Below are 21,047 nucleotides of genomic sequence, written 5' to 3' on the forward strand. Positions count from 1 at the left end.
AAATATGGATAAGGTAAATAGTTATTACATAATATTGGCATTAATATTTTGAGCCAAAATTCTGAATCATAGCAAAAAACCACTAAGGTTAAAATGGAGAAGATATTCAGCTTTGAAAATGTGTAGATTCTGTGAATACAACTATTCAATAGATCATAAATTACAAACAAAACGTCAGACATGTTTATACTTAAAATGCATGGCCTGATTGGTGCTATTGTTCAGAGACTTGAAGGTTAGCAAGTTGCTTGAGGGCATGGGTTTAGGGTGAGAGGGGAAAGATTTAAAAGGAACCTAACGGGGCAACTGTTTCACGCCGAGGTGGTGCATGTAAGGAATGACCTGCCACAGGAAGTGGCAGAAGCTGATACAATTATAGCAGTTAAAAAGGTATTGAGATGGGTATAGGAATAGAAAGGATTTAGAGGGATATAGGCCAAATGCTGGCAAATGGGACTAGACTAATGTAAGATATCTGGTCGGCATGGACGAGCTGGTCCGAAGGGACCGTTTCCATGCTGTACGGCTCTACGACTCTATGACTACCAGCCCACTGACACAGAAAATTGGGTCCGTTGTATGGTGTAAGGCTGGGAATAAATATATTAAAAGTTGTGATAATGTGTCCATCAGTTACAAGCAAATTAGAAGGGTGTTCATGAAAATTGACAATTCAACATTATTCATTACTTCTAAACTCAGGTAAATAAAAAGACAAATGCAACATACTCTTAAAATATTTATTTCCAGTGTATTTACACATTTTATGCAGACCATGTTTCATTCAAGATTAAATCTGGACAGTTTTCATTCTCATCTCCAATACAATTCTGAACTGCATCATCTCGCCTGCCCTGCTAAAAATGTAAATAATGAAAGTGCATTGCACTTTTGCTATTCTCATTTCCCTTTCTTTCCTCATACTGAAAGATTGCACCACAGCATCAGCATCCCTTGAAACCATTAATTAAGTACTAACTCTGAAAACACTTGATGCATAAGCTTTTGTTTGAACAGTGCAATTAGCTTGGAAGATGGCATGATGAAGATTTATTCAGCTGACAGCCAACCACCATATACATTCAATACTTCAGCTAAAATCACTGCAAAGGGGCCAGAAACTGGAATTTTAGTTTTCTTTCCATTCTCCCATATACAGGAATGCTGAAGCCATGATCCCTATCCTAACTAAAACAATTAACTCAAGTGACCAGGACATGAAACTTAATTTTCAGTTCAAAATGACACAATGCCTTTGACCATTTACTAATGCCCTGCAAAACACCTCTATGAAAAACACTTTTAGTAGAGATCAATGAATGAGTATTTCTATACAGAAAACACGTTCAAGGAAATTGCAAAGTGTATGGGAAGAGGAAAAATTTTTCTGATGTGAGCAAGTTTATACTAAAAAATACTTCCATAGAGTAGCATCATTCATAACCTCAGGACAATCCAAGATGCTTTATACCTACTTAAGTAATTCTGAAGTTTAGTTATTTCCATTTAAACATGCAGGAAATATCACGACCAATTTGTGGATAGTTAGGTTTTTTTTAAATATAGACTTATTCATGAGATGTGGCTAGGCCAGCATTTATTGTTCAGCATTTAGAGTCCATCACGCAAGGTAATCAGCAACCTTTTTGAACTACAGCAAATGATGTAATGTAGGTACACATTGTGTAGTTAGAAAGGGAGATCCAGGTATTTGACCCAGCAGCAATGTGTTAATGACCAAACAACCTGTTGTAATAAGTTTAACTAAAGGATAAATGTTGTCCATAGTACAAGAGAGAACTTAAGGGTTCTTACGGCACAATAATAGTGTCCTTCGCTTTGAGCCAGGGGATCTGGGTTTAAATGTGTCCTGCTCCAGCAGTGTGTAATAAGGTCTCTGTACAGATCAATTAGAAAGTAACTAGTTGGGAGAACATCTGGGCCAGAGTGTTTGAGTTAGACCTATTCTGGAGGTGTGTGTCATAACATAACAGGTTGATTACAATAACACAGTTATTTTTAAAAACTATAATGTCAAACTCTACATTTTCTTTTAAAGTGCCATGGCATCTTCCTCAGCTCCAAGAAACTGCCACTCTCTACTGCAAAACACCCTCAGGATGCAACCAAGGAACTGAATAAAATTTTGTATTTAAGTCTCTGAAGTGGGATTTCGCAATATTCTGTCTTAGAGAAGAGTATGACCAGAGTCCAAGGCTGACATGCAAGTTTACTTAAGAGTTTACACAAGCGGTCATTAAAGACAATCTGCTCATTTATCAAAATTACATGTAAATTTGTATTGTTTAAAGTCTACAGACACTGGCAAGAAATTCATATTATTAGTGACATTTTAGTTCTGAAATACATTATTCATAGCTACAAGTTATAAATTAAACCATGTCGATGTACAAGTAAACTGATTTTACCTGCAAGATTTAATACTTGTTTAATAAAATTACCAACATATTCACAGCACATTAGATCACAGAAAACCCATATTTGACCAAGATGTCTAAGTATTTTGGCATTACAACCAGGAAGATCACCATGTTTGATAACACTACTCAGTTTAGCCCAGATCTCTTCCAGCTGCTGAGCACTACAATTGGATTGATCTATAACCCACTTTACCCTTTGAAAAGAATGAAGCTGGAACTTTTCCTTAATTATTTGAAGTCTTCGGCTAACTGCCAAAATGTTTGATCCTTTCATTCTGCTGTATCTCGTAACACTCCATGACCTTTCTGATTTATATTCCTCATTTGTAACTCCACACAGTAAATCAGTCATTTCAGGAACAAATTCTGCAGCAGCTACCTGAGTAAGATGATCTTTCACTTGCAGGTTTACGGAGAATTCCAGAAGATCCTCTGTGCAATCATAATTTTGTCTTTCTGCTTTGAATTCCACATCAACCAAGTACTTTTTAATTCTTTGTGCTTCTTCATATGAAATAGTAGGTGGACATTTCTGCGGTTTCATTGGTAAACTTTTCATATGATTTGGAAACCATGGTATGAATCTTTGTGAAATTTTTTGTGGCAAGTCTTCTAACAATTTTCCTGCTATCTTTAGGACTTCAGAAGAACAGTCGTGATTAGGCCTATAATGTACCACTACTTCCATTTGAATGACAGCTCTGGGCAAAAAGCAATAGTCTCAGCAATGGATTCACCACAGGCCAATGAATATCACCAAGCCTTTCTCCTTATACCTTCACAAATGCAAATCTATAAGTCATTCAGAATGAAGTGAATTGTCACTGATCGTACTTCCTTCATCAATTTAGCAGAAGCACAATATTCAGATGCAGCAGTCTATCACGTTCAGGAAGTGCTACCCTGCAGAGATAAATATCTTTGAATATTTCTCGTATATGCAATACTTAAACTAGAAACAGTAATGCAGCTTTTAAAAATTTACTTCTAAAGCATTGATATTTGTCCATAGTTTTAGATCCTCTCACAAACATCATCCTAACTGATGAGGAATCTAATTCTGCAGCTTTGCAACCAGTTCAACATACATGCAAAAGTACCAAATACCCGATTTTTGGAAAACAAAAAGCTAAGAAAGCACCTGTTGTCAGTATTGACTCGTGATAGATCTTTGCCCATGCCTAAAATGTATAGTCTGATGTCCCACTCCAGAAGCCCAAGATCACAACCTAAGATGACACCCCAGTACACTAAAGAGATCCCTTATTTAAAACAAGTTTGAAAACTTTTTTTTTCTTTTAGTACAGATTGTATATAAGGTACATTCCCCAAAGTGTTAACTCGATTTCTGTTTTAATGTACTTACTAAACATGTACAGTCCTTTAAAAACAAACCATAGGTTCAATGGAGATAACCATTGACTCACCAAGTCCCTCTCAGACCCTCACACTCATCACCTCACTTTGAATTAAGAATAAGGCAACCAGTGGGACAGAAGCCACAAGAATAAGTTAAGACTCTTTGGACAATTGTCAGGCCACTTAGGTTGAAGTCAGCCAATAGGTTTCTCACATAAAAATTACAGTATCAGGAACATAACCTAGCTTTGTTTTCTGCAGCCGCAGGAGGTGCAAAATGTGCCCTCACACTTCCCTGCTTACCTCCATCCAACGTCCCAAAGAATCATTCCGAATCCGGCAGAGATTCAGCTGCATTTCCTCAAACCTGATTTATTGTAACTGTTGCTCCCGATGTAGTATCTTCTCCATTGGAGAGGCTGAAGGTAAACTCTGGAATCAGTTCAGGGAACATCAACTCCATCTTCCAGTTGCCAGCCATTTCAACTCCCCCTCCCCCAATGACATGTCTAATCTGGGCATCCTCCACCCTCAAAGTAAAGTCACACAAACTCAAGGAAGAACGCTTTATCGTCTGCTTCAGGAACGTACAACCATATGGCCTTGACATAGAACTCAGTAGCTTTCAAACCTCCCTCCGCCCACCACCTCATCCCAGGTACAACCCTTCCTTTCCACCCCACCCCACTGACCTGATCTAACCTGTCCACATTCCTTCCCAACTATTCACTTCAGCTTTCCCACTGATCAATCACCTGCTACCTGCATCCACTGCCCCCATTTATTTATCAGCTCCATTCCCCTCCCCTAAATCTGATAAAAGGTTCCAAATTGAAAAACTGAGTCTCCTGCTCCTCTGATGCTGCTTAACCTGCTGTCCTTTTTCCAGCTCCATACTATATCGACTCCCACTTTTCTTTGAACAAACCATATTCATGCCAAAACTTAATCCCAAAGGAAACAGTCCATTACGAGCCTAATGACTAAACTCTCCAGCAACTGATTATATGCAAAGCTCTTTTACATTTAAACAAAGTAAGAGAAGAAGGGTTGATCACAGAGATATGCCTGTACTGTGATCATGATTAGAAGCGAAATATTCCAGATTATACAGTCTTCCAAAAGAATGTGAAAACTAGGACAAAACAGGGAAGGATGGTAGCCTTGATTAAAAATGCTGCTACCATATTAGTAAAGGAAAGCAATATGCACTTTTGGTGGAATTGAGATGTCAGGAATTAACTGCAATGCAACTGATTACAGGGCTTTTGGCAGCAGCAAAGAATTGAAAATGTACTATGAAAATAACTGAAATGTATGATCGGCTTTAGCAGATAATGTATCTGATTTAAAATTATTTATGTGGAGAATTCAAATACAGGCTAGGAAGAGAGGCTCAAGTCAGAAACTGTGATCTTCTTGCATATTTTCAAGATAGATATTTTTCAGCAATGTGTTCTAGAACTAACAAAATTGGATGCCACACTATATCTAGCAATGAATAATGAACTAAACTTGACTAAAATGATTTCCAATTATTTGGTTATTAACTAATAGCAATTGTAAAATGACCAAAGTCAATGTCAAGTTGTGGACTCTTAATTGTACTTGAAATGGTCTAGCAAGGCAACAGTGCAAGTAAAATTAGAAATGGGCAACAAATGAGCAACCCTGCCAGCAACACTCACCAAACTGTAAGAAAGAAACCCTCTCTCTCCTGGATTCTGCCAAATGTTTTTAGAGCAGTTGAGTACAATCTAAAGCTAGTACTGCATCAGCAGGTTAGCTGGCAGTATAGAATCAATCAAGCTGATGCTCCTCTGATTAAACAGTACTGTCAACGTAGAATTAACATTGTAATTTCCAACTGGTTAAGCAGGCTTATGCAACATTTAGCATATTTGCAATAATGGCATTACTTAATCGATTTCAAAGCAACTTAAGTTAAGGATTTATTTTCACTGTGATAGATCGCTCATAATTTTTCACGTTTTCTGAAGAAAGTAGACAAATAATAGAGATGGAACAAGTCTTGCATTGTGACTAAACACAAACAAAGGTTCCAATGGTTTGGAAAGCCACAAATTTAATATTATTGTTGAAGAAAGGAGGGAGACTACAAGGGAATATTTTGACCTCCAAAACTAACATCTACCACTACAAAAATGCTGAAATCCATTATTAAGGAGCTAGTACCAGACCATAAAAAAAAACAGCAAGGCATTAACGAAATGAACAGAATGCATTTTTCACTGCAAGGGGGATTGAATATAAAAGTGGGGAGGTTATGCTTCAGCTATACAGGACATTGGTGAGATCACATCTAGAGTACTGTGTAGTGGTCACATTTTGTTGAGAAACAATGTAAACGCACTGGAAGACATTCAGAGAAAATTAGGTTTTATCTGGAGTTTAGAAGAGTAAGAGTCAGTCCCAACGAAATATGCAAGATCCTGAGAAGTCTTCACAGGGTGATTGGGAGAACATTTCCATTCTTGGGTGAATCTAGAATAGATGGTCACTCATTTTGAACATGGTTTTATAGAAGAAAAATAGATTTGATTAATTTAGAAATTTGTAAGGATGTAACAAGCAATGGGAGAAAAAGTGATCTAGTATTTTTGGATTTCTAAAAGGCATTTTATAAGGATCCACATAAAAGTTTACTGCAAAAGTACATAGGGTGGGGGTACTTTTATGTGTATTAGGTAACAACAGGTTACATTAATATGGCAACATTAACATAACTACACATTTTTAAAAATCTGGATACTTCAATCTGAAGAGAAAAATCTTTCCTTCCCTACATAATTATGACTCATGAAAGGTTATAGCTCTTCACTTGTCAGAAACCTCATTACAGTGTCTTTCAAAGTTTTCTTCACAGGAAACACTCCCTCGCCCAACTTTTAAACATTGATAAATGCGCAAAAATGCCGACATGGCAGCACTGTGGACCCATCCTAAATTCCAAAAGTCTCAACTTTGCAATGAATAGGGGAAATATAGCTTTAAATACTAATATCTACAACAACTGAAATGCTCCTATAAAAAGGCCAAACACAGAAAACTTGTGTATTCACAGCATGTGGTGTCCAACTCTAAACGCATGGAAATCTGAAATGTATACGCCCGTTCAAAAAAATACATTCCACAGTACCTTTCTCAAACGTACATTCATTACACCGTATTTCGACAGACTTGAAAGAAGTATCACAAACAAGTTTACCCTGGCAAAGTTCACACAGATTTTTATTTTAAATTACGCTGGACACTGACCACTACTGTAATTCATTATGTTGCTCTTAGGTTCCTATTTAAATTCATCAATTTAAACGCTTATTGATGGCACACAAAAATTTTTTGCCATAGATTAACAAAGGTTTAACTGAACAGCTCTGAGAGCAAAGCATTAACCAATTCGGAATCTCACTAAAGTAGCAAATTAACTGAAACGAAAGCAGAAGTTGCTGGAGACATTCTGGTAGCATCTGTGGAGAGAAAGCAGAATTAACATTTCGGGTTCTAGTTCTATGAAGGGTCACTGAATCCGAAACGCTAACTCTGCTTTCTCTGCACAGATGCTGCACAGTTTCTGCAACACAATTTGTTTCAAATTTCCGCACTGCTTTGTCTAATTTCGTTGCAAAATAACTGACGTTTATACAGGTGATGCTCATGCCTGTGTTCTATCAGAGCTTGGAACACGCTCTCTAATTAGGATCACCGTAATTTCAATGTGACAAACCAGATCTATGGTCTGTGGTCTCTTATTTTTTATTAACAGCAATGTTGTCGGTTCTGGAAAGTGGAGAAAACATTCAGTAGTCAATGGCGCCAACATGCAAACGCCAGCACTCAGCAAATAGATTCTGGATTAGTGGTGCTGGAAGAGCACAGTTCAGGCAGCAACCGAGGAGCAGTAAAATCGACGTTTCGGGCTTTTGCCCTTCATCATCGAGCTGCGCTGGGAAACAGGAGGCTGCGGTGAAAGCAGACCGCAAACACGGACAGCCAGGTGAAGGTCTCGGTCTCTCCCTGTCCCTGTCCCTGTCAGGGCTGAGTCACTCTCCAAAAGTAGGAAAGGTGCGGCGCTCGGGAAGCTGAGACCGGGCTCTTTCTCAGGTCCCGCCACCGCTCTCCATCCAGGCCGAGGTGGCACAGCTCCCGGGCCTGGCCTGGGCCGAGCCGAACCGGCAGCCGCTGCTTACCTTTCAGCGCCAGCAGATGCTCCTGTTTCGGCTGATTCACGTCCATCTTCACGGCTCTCCTCCCAGGCCGCATGCGCAAACCACCCTACGGCCCGCGACATGAAACAAAATGACTTTCGGTGCCTGGCGTTTCGAAACTCGAGCTGGCCCGGGCTTCATGTTCCTGCGGATCATGACATTACCTAGAGAGGAAAAACAACTCTTCTCCCTGGTTTAACTTCAATGATGAATTATATTTCTGTGTGTTTTATTGTAAGGATTTTCTTTGCAAGTAAATTTATTTTTAATCTTTTTAATGTGTGCTGCTAATACGGTATTTTAAAAGGAAATATAGCATTGTGGTACTTTTATTGAGATCATTGTAATAACAGCTTAGACATTAAATTGAGAAATCTTATATCATATCATCCATTGAAGTCATTTTCTTTCAATTATCCAAAGCTGAAAAATGTGTTGCTGGAAAAGCGCAGCAGGTCAGGCAGCATCCAAGGAGCAGGAGAATCAACGTTTTGAGCATGAGCCCTTCTTCAGGAATGAGGAGGGTGTGCAAAGCAGCCTAAGATAAAAGGTAGGGAGGAGGGACTTGGGGGAGGGGCGTTGGGAATGCGATAGGTGGAAGGAGGTTAAGGTGAGGGTGATAGGCTGGACAGGGGGTGGGGGCGGAGAGGTCAGGAAGAAGATTGCAGGGCGGCACGGTGGCACAGTGGTTAGCACTGCTGCCTCGCAGCATCAGAGATCGGGTTCAATTCCCGCCTCTCTGTGTGGAGTTTGCACATTCTCCCCGTGTCTGCGTGGGTTTCCTCCAGGTGCTCTGGTTTCCTCCCACAATCCAAAAATGTGCAGGTCAGGTGAATTGACCACGCTAAAATTGCCCGTAGTGTTAGGTGAAGGGGTAAATGTAGGAGAATGAGTCTGGGTGGGTTCCGCTTCGTTGGGTCGGTGGACTTGTTGGGCCGAAGGGCCTGTTTCCACACTGTAGGGAATCTAATCTTAAAAAAAAGGCGGTGTTGAGTCCAAGGGTTGGGACTGAGAAAAGGTGGGGGGAGGGGAAATGAGGAAGGTGGAGAAATCTGCATTCATCCCTTGTGGTTAGAGGGTTCCTAGGCAGAAGCTGAGGCGCTCTTCTTCCAGGTGTCATGTTGCCATGGACTGGCGATGGAGGAGTCCAAGGACCTGCATGTCCTTGGCGGAGTGGGAGGAGGAGTTGAAGTGTTCAGCCACGGGGCGGTTAGGTTGGTTGGTGCGGGTGTCCCAGAGGTGTTCTCTGAAATGTTCCGGAAGTAGGCGGCCTGTCTCCCCAATATAGAGGAGGCCACATCGGGTGCAGCGGATGCAATAAATGATGTGTGTGGAGGTGCAGGTGAATTTGTGACGGATATGGAAGGATCCCTTGGGGCCTTGGAGGGGAGTGAGGGGAGAGGTGTGGCCGCAAGTTTTGCATTTCGTGCAGATGCAGGGGAAGGTGCCGGGAGTGGAGGTTGGGTTGGTGGGGGGTGTGGACCTGACGAGGGAGAGGTCTTTCCGGAATGCTGATAGGGGAGAGGAGGGAAATATATCCTTGGTGGTGGGGTCTGTTTGGAGGTGGCGGAAATAACGAAGGATGATACGATGAATCTGGAGGTTGGAGGGGTGGTAGGTGAGAACCAGTGGGGTTCTGTCCTGGTGGCGATTGGAGGGGCGGGGTTCAAGGGCGGAGGAGTGGGAAGTGGAGGAGATGTGGTGGAGAGCATCGTTAATCACATCTGAGGGGAAATTGTGGTCTTTGAAGAGGAGGCCATCTGGATTGTTCAGTATTGGAATTGGTCCTCCTGGGAGCAGATGCGGCGAAGGCGAAGGAATTGGGAATATGGGATGGCGTTTTTACAGGGGGCAGGGTGGAAAAAGGTGTAATCTAGGTAGCTGTGGGAGTCGGTCGGTTTATAGTAAATGTCTCCCCAATATAGAGGAGGCCACATCGGGTGCAGTGGATGCAGTAAATGATGTGTGTGGAGGTGCAGGTGAATTTGTGATGGATATGGAAGGATCCCTTGGGGCCTTGGAGGGAAGTGAGGGGGGGGCCACCGCAAGAAATGCAACACTTGCACCCACACCTCCCCCTCACTTCCCTCCAAGGCCCCAAGGGATCCTTCCATATCCGTCACAAATTCACCTGCACCTCCACACACATCATTTACTGCATCCGCTACACCAGATGTAGCCTCCTGTACATTGGGGAGACAGGCCGCCTACTTGTGGAACGTTTAAGATGGAGTGTGAGTCCTTTAAACTGTCAGGTCAAATGCCCATTTTCAGTGATGCTATCATGGGTATGACTGTTAAAATTACACTGATATACTTAATTTCTTGGGCTTGTCTGTGCCTGTATAGAACAGGAAAGGAAACTTGACCCGTAAGTTCTATCAATGTTTTCTGTGACTGGTGAGCAACAGAGCGTCCTGTAGTCACCAATAATAAAAAAAAATTCAAATTTGGATAGTAAGAATACTTTGTGATTTGATGGTATTTATTGATGATTTCGGCACCTTTCAGTTTGAATAGACCATAAAATGGATGTGAGGATTTCTTTCACCCAGAGAGAGGTGGGAATCTGGAACTTACTACATGTAATGGTGATAGAAACAGAAACCGTCATAACGTTTAAGAATTTGATGTGCACTTGCGATGCTGAGACATACACGGCTGGAAACTGTGATCAGGATAGTTAGATGGTTGTTTTTGACTGATACAAACTTGATGGGTAGAAGCACCTTCTTCTGTGCTGTAGACTTCTATGACAATGACCAGCCCATATAACTCCTATGTTATGCCCCTCATAGTGCACCACTTACGATGATTCTTATTAGCGACTCTGTGGCAACCTTTTTTGATCTTCTAGATAAAGGCATAGTATGTTTACAAACACAAATGAGAATTTTAGATGAAAAGCATTGGGAGACTGGAAGTCAATGTTAATCAACAGCTGATGGTTGAGAAGAATGTTTACTTGGAATATAATAGCTTACTTTTAGATGTGTGGAAGATTGCAGAGAGTAGAAGATGAGAGTGTTTCAACTAAAGGTTTAATATCACTGAATCCAGAAATAGCAAGGGCATGACCAGGCATTTCAGCAGCTATTGGGCTGAAGTAGAAATGAAGGCACTCTATCTCTGAATGTAGCAATGATTTGGAGATGTTGGTGTTGGACTGGGGTGTACAAAGTTAAAAATCACACAACACCAAGATTGAGTTTATATTAATGCCCTGGATATAAGTGCAGTTGTTCATGCTGCTGAAGATTTGTTCCAGACCCTGCCTTACTGACATCACACAGCGTGGTGACTTCATCATTGACACTGTAGTACCTCAATACTAACAACACGTTTCACTCTAGTGAAAACTGCTCTTATTCTGTGTCTCAATACCACTGCATATTGTGAGCATTGGGTGTACGTCGAGGTTCACACTCCATTGATAAATTAGGCAAGAACAATGCTAAATAGTTCACAAATCCAACAAACTCATACACAGAAATAAAACTGTGGATGCTGAAAATAAACACAGAAAATGCTGGAGAAACTCAAGTGCTGGAGCATTGGTGGAGAGAGAAACAGAGTTAACGTTTCAAATCCAGTACAACTCTTCTTCAGAACTAGGTTGATGCAGTCAGACCTGTTTCGTTCAGTACCTGACACTCTTACAGCTCTGAAAATCCACACATTTGCAGATGCACCACTCTAGCACCATGTTTCAAGTGTTGTGTGTTTAATGGCTCCCACAGAATTCATATAGATACACTGGCAAAAGAGAATTATGTCACATGATGACACCAAGCCACCCAGTACACTAAAGTACAAATGCATTTCATGAAAAAGACATTGTACACTTCAATACAGCAGTTGAATTCTAAAGGAGAATGAAGGCAAACCGTAGATTTGGGAACTCCTTAGAGACTATGGTAAAGCAAAATAAACAAGGAAAAATTCTAAGTTTAAAAACAAATTATATATTGGTTACACAAAACTTTGTCAGAAGGAAGTTGCCTGAGGGCTGGAAACGTCATTTACCCTTCTTTCAACCTGTGGTTAGTTTAAGCTATTATTTCCATAGTTGTTTTAAAGTTTGTGTAAGATGATACCCTATTATTATTCCGTACTGACACTTATTGAATACAGCCTCTTTAGAATAGAGTTTGTTTTGGAAGACAGCCTAGTATTCAGAATTCAACTTGGACACTGAGCTTTTTGTTAAATGATTTCTGTCCAAGCCACTTGGACAGACAATTGGGAGATTCTTTGCTGATTTGTGATGTACAATCATCAGATGCAGTCTCATGCAGGGGAAGAGGTTTATAATAGCAGAAGTGCAGTCTCCAAGCAAACAGCCCTGGGGAGAAGTCCTGACAAGCTTTGAGGTTAGTGGGAAGAAAGCTCCAGGAGCAGAATGCTGTGAGGGTGCCAGAAATTAAGACATCTTACAGAGCTGCTAAAGACGTAAATTTGGGGAACCTATGTTAAATAATTTTGAGCTGAGTTGTCAACTTGTTTTAAGGGCCTCAAGCAGAGATGCTAATGGAAGAAAATAGCATGTAGTAAAAGTGCAGGATTTCCTGAAAGAAACCAATTACAGCCGTTTGAATGGAACAAAAGACCTTGGCTTGGAAATTGGGGTAATTCTTCAGTAATGTCTAGGTACTTGTAAGGATATTCCTGGGATCAAAGGAGAAGCTGGTTTCTAGCTTATGTTGAGGACTACAAGTATTTGGAATGAAAATGGTCTGCAGCCATAAAGTAGTATCTGAAGAATCAAAGCCCTCTGCTTCAATGTTCCCACCATCCTCAAAGAGCCTGGAAACCAACATTCTGCAATGATTTTCCTTTGACTGTCTCCCTTACATATCCATTCCTTAATGCAACCTGTGAAAATTTGGCTTATTGTGGCTGATATTAGTTCCAATAAAGTTCATTTAAATTGACTGCAAAAACAGTCTATTTTTCTGCTGTTTGAAATTAATTCTAATAATTCTTCTCTAGTGTAACATAATTTGTTTATTTTTCTTTCGCTTAATAAATGTTTATGTTTTTCTGTTAAATGTACGTATTCAATCTTTTATGGGTATGTTCAGTGACCTCCACAATAAAAGATAAATAAAACTTAAGGTCTGTCAGGCCAGGTTTCACTCTGGGATTTGGCCTGTCTTATGTCTCAATCATAACACTATAAAATAGGTAACAGAAAGTCAACTACTCTTCAGTAACAGTATACATAACAGGTTTATAGATGTGAAGTTTTGAAGAGTTGCTTGGTAAAAATGACATTAACCTGTAACAGTGCTGAAAATGAGTTGCTGGAAAAGCGCAGCAGGTCAAGCAGCATCCAAGGAGCAGGAGAATCGACGTTTCGGGCATGAGCCCTTCTTCAGGCTCATGCCCGAAACGTCGATTCTCCTGCTCCTTGGATGCTGCCTGACCTGCTGCACTTTTCCAGCAACACATTTTCAGCTCTGATCTCCAGCATCTGCAGTCCTCAATTTCTCCATTAACCTGTAACAGCCAGTATTACTTATCTGCACTATATAAAGGAGATAATCCACTATTACCTTTTTTAGATAAGATAGAAACTGTTGTAATACATTATATAAATATACAAGAAACAACTCTATTTAATTAGTTATCACAATCAAATATACCCACTAGATGCTTACATCAGCTCTCTGTGATATCGACATTTGTCATATGTATAGAGACTAACGACCATAATTCCCATTAAAATACAAAAATAGAAATCCTAAAAATAATGTTTATCCTTTTTCATTATTTTGAGTAAGATTGTTGAAAGGTTATAGGAAAACAAATCCAATTTGTTCATAAAGCCTATTTTTGAAGGAAGGATTTATCTGCACTATTAGTTTTTCAAACATTGACTTTGTTCTGCAAATAAGTGTGATGGACAGTGAAAGCAAATGAAATTCTATTTTAAAAATTGGCTTTGCCATAGGAAGCTGTTTGACCAGGCATGCTATATCAGCCTGGCTAACTAAGTGTATTTTGCAGACCTCATAGAGTCATAGAGATGTACAGCATTGAAACAGATCCTTTGGTCCAACCTGTCCATGCCGACCAGATATCCCAACCCAATCTAGTCCCACCTGTCAGAACCTGGCACATATCCCTCCAAACCCTTCCTATTCATATACCCATCCAAATGCCTCTTAGATGTTCCAATTGTACCAGCCTCCACCACTTCTTCTGGCAGCTCATTCCATACATGTACCACCCTCTGTGTGAAAAAGTTGCCCCGTAGGTCTCTTTTTTATCTTTCCCCTCTCATCCTAAACCTATGCCCTCCAGTTCTGGACTCCCTAACCCCAGGGAAAAGACTTTGCCTATTTACCCTATCCATGCCCCTCATAATTTTGTAAACCTCTATAAGTTCACCCCTCAGCCTCCGATGCTCCAGGGAAAACAGCCCCAGCCTGTTCAGCCTCTCCCAATAGCTCAAATCCTCCAACCCTGGCAACATCCTTGTAAATCTTTTCTGAACCCTTTCAAGTTTCACAACATCTTTCCGATAGGAAGGAGACCAGAATTGCACGCAATATTCCAACAGTGGCCTAGCCAATGTCCTGTACAGCTGCAACATGACCTCTCAACTCCTGTACTTAATATTCTGACCAATAAAAGAAAACATATCAAATGCCTTCTTCACTATCCTATCGACCTGCGACTCCACTTTCAAGGAGCTATGAACCTGCACTCCAAGGTCTCTTTGTTCAGCAACACTCCCTAGGGCCTTACCATTAAGTGTATAAGTCCTGCTAAGATTTGCTTTCCCAAAGTGTAGCACATCACGTTTATCTGAATTAAACTCCATCTGTCACTTCTCAGCCCATTGGCCCATCTGGTCCAGATCCTGTTGTAATCTGATATAATCGCTGTCCACTACACCTCCAATTTTGGTGTCATCTGCAAACTCACTAACTGTACCTCTTATGCTTCCATCCAAATCATTTATGTAAATGACAAAAAGTAGAGGACCCAGCACCGATCCTTGTGGCAGTCCACTGGTCACAGGCCTCCAGTCTGAAAAACAACCCTCCACCACCACCCTCTGTCTTCTACCTTTGAGCCAGTTCTGTATCCCAAATGGCTAGTTCTCCCTGTATTCCTTGAGATCTAACCTTGCTAAAGTGCTCACCTTCCACCCTACCAACCTTCGCTTAAACCAAATCATCTGCCGACATTTCCGCCACCTCCAAAAAGACCCCACCACCAGGCATATATTTCCCTCCCCGCCTCTTTTCGCCTTCCGCAAAGACCATTTCCCTCTGCGACTACCTGGTCAGGTCCACACCCCCCTACAACTCACCCTCCCATCCTGGCACCTTCCCCTGCTACCTCAGGAACTGTAAAACCTGCGCCCACACCTGCTCCCTCACCTCTATCCAAGGCCCTAAAGGAGCCTTCCACATCCATCAAAGTTTTACCTGCACATCCCCTAATATCATTTATTGTATCCATTGCTCCCGATGCAGTCTCCTCTACACTGGGGAGACTGGGCGCCTCCTAGCAGAGCGCTTTAGGGAACATCTTGGGACACCCGCACCAATCAACCGCACTGCCCCGTGGCCCAACATTTCAACTTCCCCTCCCACTCTGCCGAGGACATGGAGGTCCTGGGCCTCCTTCACCGCCGCTCCCTCACCACCAGACGCCTGGAGGAAGAACGCCTCATCTTCCGCCTCGGAACACTTTGACCCCAGGGCATCAATGTGGACTTCAACAGTTTCCTCATTTCCCCTTCCCCCACCTCACCCTAGTTCTAAACTTCCAGCTCAGTACTGTCCCATGACTTTTCCGGACATGTCCTACCTGCCTATTTCCTCTTCCACGTATCCACTCCACTCTCTCCTCCCTGACCTATCACCTTCATCACCTCCCCCACTCACCTATTGTACTCTATGCTACTTTCTCCCCACCCCCACCCTCCTCTAGCTTATCTCTCCACGCTTCAGGCTCACTGCCTTTATTCCTGATGAAGGGCTTTTGCCCGAAATGTTGATTTCGCTGCTCGTTGGATGCTGCCTGAACTGCTGTGCTCTTCCAGCACCACTGATCCATGAATGTTAAACTGCATAGCAACTACCTAATATTTCAGAAGAGATAGTGATATAACTGCACTTTCCTGGTCAAATTGAGCAATGCATAAACAAAATAATGGGGATGCCAAAAATGTGATCATTGACCCAATTTTAAAAAAAACTTGTTAATGGAAAATGATTATCACTGCAGGCCAGCATTTGTTGTCCCTCCCTAAACTTTCCTTCAGAAGGTGGTAAAGAGCTGCATTTCTGAACCACAGTCTACCCAGTGTAGGTAAACTCACAGTTTCTGATCGTAGTCAAGTATTATGTCTGACTTTGGTCACCAAGACATAATTGAACTGCAGAACCTGTGCAGATAACCAGTGGTGAGGCTGATGTCTGCTGTCAAGGGTCTGAAATATGAGAAAAAAGTTGTTGGTCTGAAGCTGTCTGTGGGCTAAGCAAAATTGAAGGTAAATATTTCTTCAAAGTATGGAGGTATGATAAGAAATAAGCTGTACACCTATGAAATGCTTTGGAATATTTAATTATATTAAATATCCTCAGTAACAATTATTGTAAAAGCTCAGTTTAGGGATGACATTAGTTAACTTTTCTGCATACAGAATACTTGGAGAAGAGTGAGTACATTAAAATAGCAATTAGCTGGTGGAAAATATATTTCTTTCTGGAAAATCAGCCAAAATGAACCAACTGAAGTGGTGTCAATCCTCAAGCCTAATTATATGCTTTTCTTTATTGGACAGAGCACTGAATATAGGGGTTGGGAGGTCATGTTGCGGCTGTACATGACATTGGTTCATCCACTTTTGGAATATTGTATGCAATTCTGGTCTCCCTCCTATCAGAAGGATTAGATTAGATTCCCTACAGTATGGCAATAGGCCTGTTGGCCCACCAACCCTCCGAAGAGTAACCCACCCAGACCCATTCTGCTACAGTTACCCCTGATTAATGTATCTAACCTGCACATCCCTGAACACTATGGGCAAGTTAACATGGCCAATTCACCCAACCTGCACATCTTTGGACTGTGGGAGGAAACCAAAGCACCTGGAGGAAACTCACACAGACATGGGGAGAATATGCAAACTCCACACAGGCAGTCACCCAAGGCAGGAATCAAACCGAGGTCCCTGGCACTGTGAGGCAGCAGTGCTAACCACTGAGCAACCATGCCGTCCCCCCACACTGATGTTGTGAAACTTGAAATGATTCAGAAAAGATTTACAAAGATGTGGCCAGGGTTGGAGGATTTGAGCTATAGGGAGAGGCTGAATAGGCCGGGGCTATTTTCTCTGGAGCATTGGAGGCTGTGGGGTGACCTTATAGAGGTTTATAAAATCATGAGGGGCGTGGATAGGGTAAAGAGACAAGGTCTTTTCTTTGGGATGGGAGAGTCCAGAATTAGAGGGCATAGGTTGAGGATGAGAGGGGAAAGATTTCAACAGGACCTAAGGGGCAACATTTTCATACAGAGGATGGTGCGTGTATGGAATGAGCTGCCAGAGGAAGTGTTGGAGGCTGGTACAATTATAACATTTGAAAGGCATCTGGATGAGTATATGAATAAGAATGGTTGAGAGGGATATGGGCTAAATGCTGGCAAATGGCACCAGACTAGGTTAGTGTATCTGGTCGGCATGGACGAGTTGGACCCAAGGGTCCATTTCCATGCTGTACATCTCTATGAGTCTATTTGTGTTGATAAGCATTCTGAACAACTCCCCTCACTTCACTTTCTTCACTCGCGATTATTGTGGAGGTGCCGGTGTTGGACTGGGGTGGACAAAGTTAAAAATCATCCAACACCAGGTTATAGTCCAACAGGTTTATTTGGAAACACTAGCTTTCTGAACTACCCGATGAAGGAGCAGCGCTCCAAAAGCTAGTGCTCCAAATAAGCCTGTTGGACTTTAACCTGGTTTTGTGAGATTTTTAAGCTTTCGCCACGAGGTGAATCCCCAGTCTTTCCTGATTGACAATGTCCTTTGCATGTGGCTTATGTGTTGTTCTTTTGATTTCTGGTGAAATGCATTTATTTTGGAGAATAATGAAAGCCTTTCCCGTTGTCAAAGCACTGGTCTATTTCAGCGTCTGGTTTAAACTGTATCCTTGTACACAACCTCGATGTGAGCATGCGCACATTGGTGACGCTCCGGACAGTACCATAATGGACAAGAAGGGGGATATGTGGTTCAGACAAAAGTTAGACCTGTGCATAAGTTTGAGAAGAATTGATTCCCTATTCGTAAATATGATGTGGGTTTATTGTTTCACAAGGCAACGCTATTCTGCGATTTCAAATGGGAGCATTGTGATTTTAGCACATTGAGATGTTAAATGAACCCCCGCCTCCTTCCCTCCCTGCCCGGTAGTTGGTGTGCTCCACAATGGCGGCGGCTCCGGTGAAGCTGCTGCTGACACCGCTGGGGCTGGGGTCGGCGTCGGGCTCTGGATCTGGTACCGACAGCGGCTCTCGCAGTCTCCGCACTGCCAACGGCTGCTCGGTCAAGGTGAGTGCGGTCCTCACCTTCACTTGAAGGGAACCTCTGGCTCTGGTCCTCAGGCCTGCTCTCCCCCACCCCCCTTCCCTCTCTGTCTGCTGCAGAGCCCCAAGTGCCCCCCAAAAAACACCGGACACAGCCCATCGCCCCCTCAGGATATTCTCGATCATCAGCAAAGCGATGGGATAGCGTCGCCTGCAGTACTTGACCAAAAGACTCTCCACTTGTAAGGAATCACTGGGAGAAAGTGAGGACTGCAGATGCTGGAGGTCAGAGTCGAGAGTGTGTTGTTGTAAAGGCAATCACCTGATGAAGGACAGCGCTCCGAAAGCTAGTGCTTCCAATTAAACCTGTTGGATTATAACCTGGGCTTGTGTGATTTTTAACTTTGTTGAAAAAGCACAGCAGGTCCAGGCAGCATCCTAGGAGCAGGAGAATCGACGTTTCGGGCATAAACTGTCCATTAGGAACCATTATGCTGGAAAAGTCGATTCTCCTGCTCCTCGGATGCTGCCTGACCTGCTGTGCTTTTCCAGCACCACACTCTTCGACTCGTAGGAATCGCCCCGAGTGTGTATAGACGAAGGTGGTTGTGGTTGCAGGAGGCCAATTATTTCAGTTCAAGAACATCATCAGACAGGGTAGATGCATTGGAAAAATATTCCCGAAGATAGGAACTCCTGGACCAGGAGCCATAGTTTATGGATAGGGGGTAAACATTTAAGGACTGGGATGAGAAATGCCTTCACCCCAGAGAGCGATGAGTCTGTGGAATTTACTACCACAGAAAATGGTTGATGCCAAAACGTGTGTTTTCAGGAAGGAGGTGAACATGGCTCTTGAGACTACGGGGATCAAGGCTTCGGAATTAGAATATTGAGTTTAATCATTTGAATGCTGGTGCAGTCTTGAGGGTTTGAATGGTCAACTCCTCCTATGATTTGTTCCTCAGGGTAGGTATTTTCTCATCAACCTGTTCCAGAGAGAGAACCATTACCAGTGCAACTCAGGAGCCTAGTTCCTCAGGGTAGATGATTTCAATCAACCTGCTCTGGTGGAATTTGAACCCAAACTTTCTGCCTTAGAGGTAGGGACACAGCTACTGTGCAACAAGAATGTTTTCAGTTCCTTTTGGGGTAATGTGCTGGTTTGAAACACCTTCAGCTGCTTCGGCATAGTGGCTCAGTGGTTAGCACTGCTGCCTTACAGCACCAGGTTTGATTCTAGCCTCAGGCTACTGTCTGTGTGGAGTTTGCACATTCTCCCTATGTCTGTGTGGGTTTCCTCCGGGTGCTCCGGTTTCCTCCCACAGACTAAAGACGTACAGGTCAGATGAATTGGCCATGTTAAATTGCCCGTAGTGTTAGGTGCATTAGTCAGAGGGAAATGGGACTGGGTGGGTTACTCTTTGGAGGGTTGATGTGGACTTGTTATGCCGAAGGGCCTATTTCCACACTGTAGGAAATCTAATCTAATCTAATCATGAGGTTATAAGTGTGAATGTTCCTGATTATTGTCCTTGTTCGTTTGGGTTAATAAATTGTATGTGACATTTGGTGTGAGACAAGTGCAAGGCAAGGACCATTTCGAACAAGAGTGAATTTAACCATTATCTCTTGACATACAATACCATTGCTGACCTAAGCGACTAGGGGTTTTGCAGTGAGTAACTTGCCTCTTGTCTCTTCAATTTTTCCAAGTAACGAGTAAATTACAATAGCTTTTGCCCCAGCTATTCACAGTCTAGCTAAGTCCCTTGGCTGAGGGAACCAGATGCAACATTTCCAAGTTTGTTGATGACACAAACTGAGCAAGGTTGAAGGTTGCGAGGAGAATGCAAGTGACATTCAAGGTGATTTAGGTAAATTGAATGAGTCTGTGAACATATACAAGAGGTATGGGGAAGAGGTGGGAATATGGCATTGAGATAGGATACAGGCAACAGTTTCAGATGACCTAATGTTTACATAAGCTACGGTGTTTACATAAGCCTGGTTAGTTACATAGTGGGATAGGTAGAATAATAACAAGTTGCTAATAATAGTTTATCCGCTGCTGAAACAGAGATAAGGGCAGATTGGGCGTTGTTGTTGGGGAGGACATACGTGGTATGGATGCATTTAAAGGTCATCTCCAGGTAAAATCTATTGTGAAGCATCTGCTTTAATCTTGGACCAAAAATAAGAATGTAGTTAATGGCTGGGCAGTGGAGTTTGTGGCAGAGATCAATGACAGTGGCTGTACTCTTCCCAATATTTCAATTGCTGCTCATCCGGCATGTTGAACGTTCACACAGTTTAGCAACAATGGAGGGACAAAGAGAGGTAGAGCTGGCAGTATCAACATAAACGTGAAGACTGAAGTTAAGTTTTCATTTGATGTTGTCAAGGAAGAGTATATAGGTCTGAAACAGGTGAGGGCAAAGATGGAGCTTTGGAGATGCCAAAT

General features: G+C 42.2%; 2 protein-coding genes across 10 annotated transcripts in view; one reads left to right on the forward strand and one right to left on the reverse strand.

Annotated features, from left to right (window-relative positions):
• Window positions 1–8,173, reverse strand: part of trappc13 (trafficking protein particle complex subunit 13) — a 72,725-nt gene extending 64,552 nt beyond the window's left edge. For 3 of the 6 annotated variants that reach the window (XM_072570551.1, XM_072570545.1, XM_072570527.1), the window contains exon 1: window positions 8,012–8,172. In XM_072570551.1, the coding sequence (XP_072426652.1) occupies window positions 8,012–8,084 (73 nt within the window). In that variant the 5' untranslated portion in view covers window positions 8,085–8,172. Of the gene's footprint in view, window positions 1–752; window positions 3,345–4,103; window positions 4,360–8,011 lie in introns of those variants that run through there. The other 3 variants (XM_072570561.1, XM_072570571.1, XM_072570536.1) reach the window with 3 other exon arrangements.
• Window positions 8,174–18,455: 10,282 nt separating this feature from the next.
• The window catches only part of trim23 (tripartite motif containing 23), a 41,819-nt gene continuing 39,227 nt past the window's right edge, over window positions 18,456–21,047 (forward strand). For 2 of the 4 annotated variants that reach the window (XM_072570691.1, XM_072570700.1), the window contains exon 1: window positions 18,456–18,608. In XM_072570691.1, the coding sequence (XP_072426792.1) occupies window positions 18,486–18,608 (123 nt within the window). In that variant the 5' untranslated portion in view covers window positions 18,456–18,485. Of the gene's footprint in view, window positions 18,609–18,673; window positions 18,869–21,047 lie in introns of those variants that run through there. The other 2 variants (XM_072570681.1, XM_072570707.1) reach the window with 2 other exon arrangements.

This window comes from Chiloscyllium punctatum, chromosome 1, assembly GCF_047496795.1.
Source record: "Chiloscyllium punctatum isolate Juve2018m chromosome 1, sChiPun1.3, whole genome shotgun sequence".
Classification (NCBI taxonomy): domain Eukaryota; kingdom Metazoa; phylum Chordata; class Chondrichthyes; order Orectolobiformes; family Hemiscylliidae; genus Chiloscyllium; species Chiloscyllium punctatum.